General features: G+C 43.6%; 1 protein-coding gene across 2 annotated transcripts; it reads left to right on the forward strand.

Annotated features, from left to right (window-relative positions):
- Positions 1-248: 248 nt before the first annotated feature.
- LOC119651940 lies at positions 249-10,744 on the forward strand. 2 transcript variants are annotated; one of them, XM_038055791.1, is made up of 9 exons: positions 249-363; positions 419-598; positions 659-907; positions 1,019-1,130; positions 8,020-8,153; positions 8,227-8,367; positions 8,434-8,588; positions 8,644-8,818; positions 10,353-10,744. In XM_038055791.1, the coding sequence occupies exons 1-9, from the start codon at positions 343-345 to the stop codon at positions 10,719-10,721; spliced, it is 1,536 nt and encodes a 511-aa protein (XP_037911719.1). In that variant the 5' UTR covers positions 249-342; the 3' UTR covers positions 10,722-10,744. The 2 variants fall into 2 exon arrangements, with proteins under 2 accessions (XP_037911719.1, XP_037911720.1); XM_038055792.1 differs by having other exon boundaries at positions 10,356-10,744.
- Positions 10,745-11,021: the final 277 nt, after the last annotated feature.

An 11,021-nucleotide genomic window follows, 5' to 3' on the forward strand; every position in this document is an offset into this window, starting at 1 on the left:
CGGACATTTTTGAGGTACCCTTTGTACCCGAGTCTCTGCCGGTGCTATAGTAGCCTACAGTTTGGGTCCTTTGACTCTGTCTCCTTTTCTAGTTTTAAGCGTAAGCGAAGCCATTTACTTGCTCCTCCCTCTGAGGACAATATGTAATAAGGAGTTTGTTTTTTGTATATTGTCTTCATTAAATAAATAAAAAAATCCAGCTAGCCGAAGTAGCTGAGTTTCCGCGACTAACATATCGTTCTGAGTCAGTCATATTGAATATTTCTGTCAAAATAAACGCCTTTCGTAGAGAAGCTAAGAAAATTTATTATTTGAAATTGGATAAAATTCAAATATTTAGCCATGAATGTCGAGGATATTAAGGTAAATGCCTCCATAGAAGAAAGAAAATTCAGGAATAACAAATTCAAAATTACAGCTTGAAAGGGCGCGACAGAGGCGTCGCTCTCTCTACAGGTTCCGAGCCATTGTGCGACTCGTAATTCTAAATCGCCATTGGCTGGAAGAAATGGAAGATCAAAAATTGGGTCCCAACATCAAACGGAACATTGCATTGATCACAAGACGTAAGGGAAATAAAGGGATCTTATCCATAACTGTAAGAGCCTAGAGCTATATTCCAAGCTACAAACACAGGTTCAAATATTCATATTCAAAGGAAAAATCAATTCTGAAGAAGGAACCTGAAAACCGCACCCCTGCAGAACGCCGCCGATTAGTGATAGCAATATCGTCCCTAAAGTGTTTCGCTAGATATCCTCCACGAGTTCGCAGTCGTTTAGCCCGGGTTTGCTTCTACTTGTTTTTCGAGGCCGGCAAAGTTATTGTGAAGGAAGGACATCCACCTGGTGCAATGTATTTCATATTGGATGGCGAGATTGCAGTTACTAAAATGCAGCTTGATACAGTAAGTACTCAACAAGGGGAATCTGATCATTGGATCAGAAACTTTGAATTTAATCATAATTTTAGATTTGTGTATGACCTCGTGTGAAGTACCTTTTGACTTGCCTTTCAGGAAACTAAGGAATATGTAGATAGTCCAGTTGGGATGATGCAACCAGGCGACACGTTTGGCGAAGTTGCTTTATTGGATAAATCAGAGCGGACGGCCACATGCACCGCCAGCAGTACGTATTCAACAATTTTTTCTCACTTGAATATTTTGTAGAATTGTAGATCTAGGAAAAGCACACACAAAATGTTATGGCATCATCAATGACGCAACCGTCTAATGGAGCCTAAACTGGTCCGCTCTGCTGACCGTATCTTCCAATTACAAATTTCTAAGAGCCGCCTGTCGTATATCTTTTTCGTATATTTCCTTGAGACTGTGAAGCTCGAGGTTCATTCTTCAGCATGTGCTTGAGAATTCTTGCTTGTCCATACACTCCACATGATCTGCCCACTACAACTTACGAAGTTTGACTAGAATGCAGTTGATTCAAGAAAGATTTCGTACAACTTCGTGCTGCTCCCGATTCTCCAGTTCAACCCTCTCCATATCGGACCAAGATGTTAAGATGTTTTAGGTATGATTCAAGTTTTATAACCAAAGGGTAACGCAGGTCTGCTGATTGTCCTGTATTTACTCTTCCTGTATACCTTCTCTGATTTCAAAATTGTGACCGAGTAAAATCTGTTATCTGTTATCTTCATCTCGAATCTCGTCGTCTTACTTGCTTCTCAGATGTGCTCAAAGATATATCAAATTGTCCATACTTTCGAGGTAGTATTCCTCTATTGTCATATTATGTCGTGTTGGTACTCATTTTTTAAGGTTTTGTTTGCAAAACAAAACCTTATTAAAATCGGTTCAATGTCTGTCTGTCTTTTTTTTTTTAAGGAGGTGGAAATCTTCAAAAGACTCTGGCCTGGGCACGCCAGAGTGTTGGATTTTTACCCACTAAAACCTGACCTGACTGGTCCCATTGCTGTCGCCATCTGCTTATGGATCTCTTTCTTTCGGCTTCTTTCACCTGCGATAAGGGAGAGATGGACCTGGTGTTATACATGTTCATCATTTCGGTTCCCAGGATGTCACTTGGCATCATTCCCGAGATGACGAACGCTGCATCGTCTGAGACGGTCCTGAAGACAGAACACACCCTTAAGGCTGCTCTTCTGTAAACCGTACTCAGTTTATATGCATTGCCTAAAACCTGCAGCGCGTTTCACCAAACTGGGACTGCATACAGCATGATAGAATTCACCGCCCTGGGTATGAGCAGCCTGCAAGTATGCCGCGGTTGTCCTACGTTCGGCATCATCCTTGCGAGAGCCATACTCGTGGTGGATGCTTTTTTACAAGTATGCTCTATGTGCTGCTTAAAATTGAGTTTTCCGTCTATCATCACCCCCAAGTATTTGATGGCTGACTTGGAAGTGATGATACGATTCCCGATTCTAATGCAGGCCTAATTTCTTTTACGGCGCTTAGTTATGAGGACCGCTTCCGTCTTTTCCTCAGCGAGTGCCAGCCCAGCACTCTCTAGCCAAGCCTTAACAACACTGATTGCTTCGCTTGAGTACAACTCAGCATCCTCGAGATGCTTTGCGACCATAACCAGTGTTATGTCATCGGTGTAACCCACCACCGTGGCCTCCTCCGGAACCGGAAGGTTAAGCACATCATTGTACATGATGTTTAACAGTAGTGGGCCCAGTACAGAGCCCTGTGGGACACCCGCGGAGACAACGTACTCCTTGGGTCCATCGTCGGTATTATACCACAGTGTTCGCTCATGCAAATAGTTATCTATAATAGCGGCGAGGTAGGTGGGAACACCAATCGTCGCCAGAGACTTTCGTATAAGGTTCCAATTGGCCGAGTTGAATGCATTCCTCACATCTAGAGTGACCACCATACAATATTTGCTGGTACAACCCCTTCCGTGAATTGCATTTTCGGCCAAGCCAGCAACCATTTTGATACTGCTTATCTGAAAGGCCACCTTGGCTCTCGAGGACTGGGAGTAGTCTATTATAAATAACCCCCTCCAACATTTTCCCCATAGTGTCTAGAAGACATATGAGTCTATAGGAGGACGGTTCCCCTGGCGGTTTGCCAGCCTTAGGCAGGAGCACTAGCTTCTGCCGCTTCCACGGTGCTGGAAAGATACCCGCGGACATGCACGTTTCGAACAGCTCCGCGAACATATCCGGTCTACATTTGACGGCAAGTTTCAGGGCCTTATTCGGTATGCCGTCCAGACCCGGGGCTTCGCTGTCGCCTATTCGACTGCAGATCTCCAGCAGCTCGTACCTGGTGACTGGTGGAATCGGCGTCACATTCAGGGGACGCTGGAAAGTGTTTGTACCCCGCTCTTATTGGGAAAATAACCCGTGGATTATTTTCAACAAAAGCATAGGGCACGTGATCTACGGAGATGATCGGCCTCTGAATCGCTCTGTCACGATTTTATAGGCATTACCCCATGGATTTATTTCCGCTTCCAAACAGAGCTCCTTGAAACATTCCCTCTTACTCCGCTGGATGGCGAGCTTGAGGTTCTTGCGAGATTCCCTATAGCCATGCTCCTTTTGCCCTTGATCGATCCTACCTATTGCTCTCTGAGCTGTTCGTCTGGCTCTGGCAAGTTCACTATTCCACCAATAATTGGGTCTTTTAGTGCAGAATGAGCATCTCCTACGCATCGACGCGTCACATACCTTAGAGATGCTTTGTGTAACATGGAGAGCTCTATCCGTGGAGGTGCGTGCTTTGCTAGGCAAGTCTAGCCACACTTCCATGAATGTTTGCTCATCCATCGCTTTTGGAGACCATCCTGGTGTTCTTTTGGATTTCGGCTTCCGGGGTGCGGGTATCTTGCCTTGTGGTTTCGTCCTTAGTTCAAAGGTGATTGCCTGGTGGTCGCTGTACGTGAAGTCCTTGCTGACTTGCCAGGACATGCCACGTGCCAGCGCAGGGTTGACAAAAGTCAGATCTACAATTGAACCAGTTCCCCCTTTCCGATAAGTGTTTACATCGCCTTCGCTGGCCAGAACTACATCTAACTGGGCAAATGCTTCTAATAAGCACCGTCCCCCTACTTTAGTCTCTTTGCTGCCCCACTCTATACCCCACGCATTGAAGTCACCGGCTATCACCTTTGGATCTCGTCCCCTTGCGTCGTGAACAAGATCATCTAACAGTTCTTCAAACTCAGGAAGTGTGAGGCTCGGTGGAGCGTAACAGCTGTCTACGAATATACCGCTTATTTTCGGCCATACAAAGCCACTAGCCGCCTGACGCATGCTATAATGTATGGCTTGACGACCGCACGCCCATATCGCCGCTGTGATAGTCGAATTTGTGACCCATACACCATCGTAGAGATTTCTGTACGATTCACTAATGATAGCAACCTCCAGCGCGGATTCGTAAGTGGTCTGCGCAAGCAAATCTTGTGCGACCCTGCAATAATTAAGGTTTATTTGTATTAACCTCATTTTTTCAAGTAGTTAACACCTTAATTTCGGGCATTTACCACTTCCGGCAATATGTCGGTTATCCCATTCCTCCTTTCCTTCGCACAAAATGCATTTGGGGTCTCTACTGCACTCCTTGGGAATATGTCCTTTCTCCCCACACCTCCGACATCGATCGGACCGAAATTCAAACTTTACCATGATGATATCAAAACTGCTATGAGATTTCATTGGGTTGAAGAGGGGGTTCTTGGTTTCTTGAAGGATTCTAGATCTATCTCTTTTTTAAGCTTTTCCATCCTTAAGATTTTGAGGATATATAACTTTCGGCATCAATTTGATGTTTTCTTTCTTCACGCCATTTTTTCGACCCTTGCACGATTAACAGAACCCTAATAGATGTCTGCGTGATGTTTGCCCTCTGGTAGGTAGGTATTAGTTGCCACACCTCTCCGACCCTGCAACTAGAGATCTCCCTGAGGTTCTCAAGGAAGTTTTACCTAGTGTCCGTAGGTGGTTTACCTAGTGCCGCTGCTGGAGTAATCAGAAAGGAAGTGCCTAAGGGTTTTTCCCTACTCTCCGCAGCTTCGGTATTGCTATTTATAGAGTATGCCGAGTCTGACGGGATGGTCCCCTATAGGTAAGTGTTCCATGCAGATCACGGTAATCTTGCGTGAATTAGCGTCTGGTTCCAAGTCCCTCGAGATCTTATCATAGGCGGGCCAAATCCAGCTTGAATTTGCGTAGGTGGCGAGTCTCCGCCATTTGAAATCAGCAACTTTTAGGTGGTATGAGTAGATTCCGCTTCTGGCAGTCACCAGCGGAACACAAACTGCGTCCACCGAGAGGCTGCCGCCAGACTGATCAGCGCGTGTCTGCACTACCCTATGAGCCTGGAGAATCTCGCCAGTGAGTATAAAGCCTTAATGGCCGCTTGGCTGTTGGTCAGAATTGCTATATAGCATTACGGTTGGGGATCAGATCATACCCCAGCCATCGACAGGTTTCCAGTGTCGTCAGTAGTTCCGCTTGGAATACATTGGCGAATCCTGGGAGACCGTACGACTCACTGTCTGTATCCGAGAAAACTCCTAGACGGACTCCACGGACCATCTCTGATCCGTCAGTGAAAAATACTGTGTTCCGTCGGTGAAGTATACTGTGCCATAGCTGTTGTGTGTTGCAACCGCCGGTCTTCCACTTTGGCTTGATTGGAAAGTCCACAGCCAAGTTTTCATGAAGTTGAAGACAAGGAAACCCATCGGAACTATGTTCGACATTAGCGTCAAGATTACTAATGAGGAACTCAATCAAAGAAGAAGTAAGGAGAGGAATGGCCAAAGGTTCGGAGCTATCTGCAACTAGAAGAGGCGTAGAGAGCGCAGTGGTTGCGAAAGTAAACACGGTAGAGAAGTTCGCAAGATTGTTTTGGGGAGTTGGCAGTGGAGTCAGCAAATTTGATGGAGGATGGGAAAAATTGGGTGAGGTTACGGGAATAGCGAGTCATCGCGGGCAAATGTGGCTTCGACGCTCAACAATTTATCCACTTTTTAATCATAGACTTCAAAATGGAGCACATTGCCTTGAATTGAGCAAGGTAGGAAGAATTTTTAGAAGCCCAAAACTTCTTTCGCTGTGCCTGCTTTGGGCGGATGTTATTATGGATCTACATGGTGAACTAAGTTATGTGAGAAAGTAGAAGTTATGTAAGAAGTTGAAGAAGCAGCGACATAACAGGAGGGGAGATCGGAGGGGATATTGGAAAAGGTGCTGAGAGCTTGATCACACGTTGAGTTAGATAATATGTGATCTCAGTTGTTGACGCTAAAGCTGAGTTAAGACTGTCAAAGTTGGCTTTGCGGAGGTTGAACTTGAATGGGCGAGCTCCGCTTCAAATTCAAGTGGGAATGGGGAGGGCGGATTTTGACATTCAGAGATGTGCAAGGAAATAAAAGAGTAGTGGCAACCGGGGAAGTTGAAAAGGAAGAGATCGAGGGTATGGCCCAATGAGTTTTCGACGGTGTTTGAATTCAGTGGAGAACGTAAAAGAACAAAGTAGAAGGAAAGAGTGGGAGAGGTTGTTGGAAGGAACTGGATGGCTAGTATGATTAGGCCAGTTGAGCATGGGGAGGTTGAAATCCCCACAGAGAAAAAAGGGAGGGACGGGAGTTTGACAGTGAGGAGTTTCGACAAACACGACAAACACGTAACATAAGACATTTAAAAGGAGAGCCAAAGGAGGAGAAGACAGGTTCGACGCGGAATTAGGACTCCAACGCCAGGAGTTCTTCAGGCCAGAAAGAAGTGAAAGATGATTCGCCAATGTCCAAAATCTAACCTCTTGCTTTTTTTGGTGCGATTCCATTTTTCTCGCTGACTTTCTTGCAGTAATCATGTATCTATCGTTTTAGAAATAATAGTCCGGACCCACCTCAGCCTTCGGAGCTTTTTCATCGTTGCAATGCGGGTCATCTTCCACATTAATTAACAGTAGACTTTTCTGCAATGGTTGTATGCTAGAGTCATGTGTATGTTAGGCTAGTAAATTTCGGGGTAACATGCTCCCTCCGGGGTACCATGCTCCCTTCTTTTCCAAATTAATAATTCTGCTAATTCTTGCAAATCAAATAATCATCTAATCACATGCCATTCTTGTTACAATCCAGTTAATCAAATGTCTTCATATTTGAAATATAAATGCGGTAAATCAATTCTAACCCATTTTGGTTGAATACACCCCGAAATAATGCAATAAAACGAATTTCCCAAGAACCATTAAATACGTAACTTTCCATCATCATTACTATAAATCAATCGGTCTCGATAGAGCATCGCGTGACCTAACTTTTCAAAACGTCTACCTAAATATATTTTTTCCATTAATCCCATTCAATCGATTTGCATATCGTGGCGGTGTTCTGATTAAACTTTCAACTTAGAAGGGCCGCCCCTGGTTATTTCAAACCATGGAATTGGAGAAAAATTGAGGGTTTCTAGGTATTTCTTAGGTGTTAAAAATACATACATACTTGCATCTATGTTAAGTTTTAAGAGGGGATCACTTGAGGGTTAGATTAAGGGGGTAGGCAGGTATCCGTCACCGCTCCGAGGAGCCCAATTAGCGCTTAGGTGCGCCGTTTTGATGTCACAAACTCCTAGGGCCGTGACTGTTGTTATGGGAGCAGGGAGGCAGAGTCAAGTCAGCTCGGATCTTCAGAGCCAGCCCGTAGCATTAGGAGGGTTAAATTAAATTAGCTTTGAAATTCGTTACCGAGAATAGATTTGTATCTAAATCAGCAACTTCGTCTGTTTTAGTTTCTGAAGATGCTCGTTGGTGGAAATGAACGGTCTCCTCTATCACTTTATGCGGAAGTCAGCATGACCCCGTCTCTAATATCAAACCTTTAAAAAAGAGAAAAGGATTTGCAAAATCTTTTAATATACACTATCGAACCCTTCCTCATTGTGCTAGAATTCCATGGACCTATTCGTACACATCCTTTCCCGGTCTAGCTTTTTTGCTTGAATTGATTGTTGATAGATTCGCCGTTGCTCACGCTATCTTTCATTCGATATCCTTCCTTGCAGCCAACGTGGAGTTGCTTTGCATTTTCTCTTCCGATTTTGATAAAATTCTCCGCGAAACACTGAAGTCGCAATGGGACCAAATAGTCACTGCTGTAAGCCGATTCGATGTCTTCAAAGACTGGACCAAAGCTCAGGTAGTGAAATTATCTTCAATTTATATAATATATTCTCTCCAAACAATATCTATAGCTTAATTAATATTTGAAGATACGTGAATGCTGCATCCTGTCGAAAATTAAGGAGTACGACCCACATCAAATGGTTTACTACGAGGATAAAGGACTACTGAATTTTGTTCATTTCATCCTGAGTGGTCAGTGCACCATTTTACAATGTCTGAAAGTGCAGGTAAGTCCGGGATCAGTGGAAGTGAAGCACGTTAGTTTCAGATGTGTAGTCCCTCCTATTTTCTAGGCGCAAAGAGTGGAGAAAAACGAAAAGAGGTATACCCTTTCGAACCTAGTCTTGAAGAAGTCGGACTCACATGAAATCATGGAACAGATCAACCAAACCGCGAAAGACTATTACACGAGGACTCAGTCGGGGGGTGTAGCAAATGAGATAAGAAGGTTGGTTCCAGTCACAATGAAACAGCAAATTGTAACCAGATCCTATATAATTTAGGTTCGATCTGGAACATGTGTTTCAACCGTCAGCCCCTGTCCCATCAAAGAAGGGATCTCTTCGAATATCAACCAACATACCAGTAGAGGAATTGTATGATACCCGTTTATTATCAAAGGTGAACGATCAGCTTATTACGGATCTTTTCGAAACAAATGAGGAAGAACAATTGAAGGTATGTGTTCATTTCTTGCATGATCACTAGCTATTTTTGAAGGTGGACATCATGAAAGGCTTTGAAGTGCATTAGCTTCTATTTTCCTAGATTTGTGCAAAATGTCATGATAGAAAGAGGTTTGAGAGGCCATAGAGAAAAAAATTCTAGCCTGGGGTGGAATTTATTGGTGCATCTCTTTTATTCCTTTAATTTCAGTCTTTTTGTTGGACGTCTCTACCTCGGATCTCGCGACCATGAATGCAGGCCGAGACCTTCTCGAGGAAGGAAAGCTGAAGACCAAGGCAGTGGTTTGTTTGAAGTGCATCGCAGAGCCCAAATGGCGTGGTTACGAACAGAGGGAGCATTTGATCGTCCTAAAATTGTGTATTTGCCGGAATGAGCACTTCAGGTTTAAATTTGTGTTAAACTAGCCATCAGGAAACGGTTGAAAAGAAAGAAAGAAATAAAAGATGTCCGAATGTCCTTCACGATGACACTGGTTACCCTACGTGCACCACGGTAAACAAGCACTTGCCAAGCTTCACCACAAGGTCCCCTGGTAAAGACCAGGAGCTTTGCGAAGCCTTGATGGCACCCTACCAACCGTCGGTTATTATTTTCTCCGTAAATCCTTATGCCAAACAACTTACATACAGTGAATCGTCCCCTCGGTTTGAGTTAAATACCCAAGCTTTTTTTAATAAAAATGTTGACTGACGGTTTCGTCCAGGGCAGAGGCAACTTATCAGACGTTGCCTCACCTCTGTCCGGCCAATTGGTCCAGTTCGTCATCAAGTGGATGCGGACTCAGGATTCCCTGCATCCCCAACAAAAGAATCACTTCGGCCTAGTTTAGGTCTGTACATTTGACGGATTGCACTTCAATATTATTCGAACTCTTGTTTTGTTTGCGATTACCACCTGTCGCCTTGGACGAAACCGTCAGCCAACTTTCTTTTTACATACGGTTGTCTAAAAGGGCCCATACACTGTTAAACAAATTGCACAAGGGGGCGATGTGCAATCTAGCACTTTTTCCACGATCGGTGCAACCCCATATCTTCATTTCCGATGTGATATACATGTCACGTAGTCCAATATTTTCGTCTTCATTACCGCAAGACGCCGTTCATTGTCTTTCATAGTCGCCCAACACCCAGAAACATAGAGAGCAACAGGACGGACGGCATTGCGGTAAATTTTAGATTTGAGACGTTCGTTAATACGTCGTTCAACTTTTAGGCGGTACTCCACAGGTTCGTGTTTGCCTCAAAAGATAGTTTTCCCCAGCAGCTCAGTATTCTTCTGGAAAGCGTATGCCTTGCTCCGAGATACATCTCATGCTTAGATATTGTTGCTTTATTCTACCGAGAATAGGCTAGGAGAGATAGGTGAGCACCGAGGGAGTTTTTAGACTGAATTGCATTGATTTAGGTTTGATCGTTCCTTAATTTGTAAGCCGCTTTAAAGTTCTCTGTAATAAAAAATATGAAATCGGACGCTTACAGTAAAAGTGCAATGATATTTCAACTATTTTCCACTTTCATTTCAGAAGAACGAGGTCATTGAATATCATTTCATAGAAGTTGGTACCTTAACATGTGGCGCAATTTTCGGACTCGGCGAGCGGATGGAACACCGAATGATAATGGCGAAATCAACAGTCCAATGTCTACTCATACCTCGATTTTGGCTTCTACAAAAAGCACAAAATATAGCGAATATATGGCGACGTACGGAAATGTATTTGGAAACCATAATACCATCTCGCGATGTTTTGTTTGAAAACTTTAAAGCTAGTCGAAAGTGGAGAAAATACAAGAAGTCCCTAATTAACAGTTTGGTTGAACAGAAGCCCAGCGTGAATACCACGAAGATCGAAGATATTCCAATAATTTGTCGAATTGTTGAAGCTGATTAGGATGGTTGAAGATTTTTGTAATAAATTTGCTTCGAAATATTCATTTATGCCTTTATTGTGAAAGTAGTTGTATTAGAAAAAGACCCTCCCTTTGGGCATTTGAACTGCATTTCATTCTTCTGTAGAAACTTGAACTCTTCAAAAGACTGTTTTCTCCTAAATATACTCCACCACTTGATTTTGATAGGCTCACCCATTGGGTGAATTTAGGAAACAAAAACAATTGTTCTAAGGAATTGTAAGTCAATAATGAGGGAGCTGAGTTCGATACTCCAATGCATAGAGATTGCTACACTGTCG

The sequence above is a fragment of the Hermetia illucens genome, chromosome 3 (assembly GCF_905115235.1).
Source record: "Hermetia illucens chromosome 3, iHerIll2.2.curated.20191125, whole genome shotgun sequence".
Lineage (NCBI taxonomy): Eukaryota > Metazoa > Arthropoda > Insecta > Diptera > Stratiomyidae > Hermetia > Hermetia illucens.

Coding starts and splice junctions, on each gene's coding strand:
- LOC119651940 (XM_038055791.1), top strand. CDS start 343: ATGAATGTCGAGGATATTAAG. Junction 364..418: donor TGAATGTCGAGGATATTAAG/GTAAATGCCTCC, acceptor TCAAAATTACAG/CTTGAAAGGGCGCGACAGAG. Junction 8,154..8,226: donor AAGACTGGACCAAAGCTCAG/GTAGTGAAATTA, acceptor TAATATTTGAAG/ATACGTGAATGCTGCATCCT.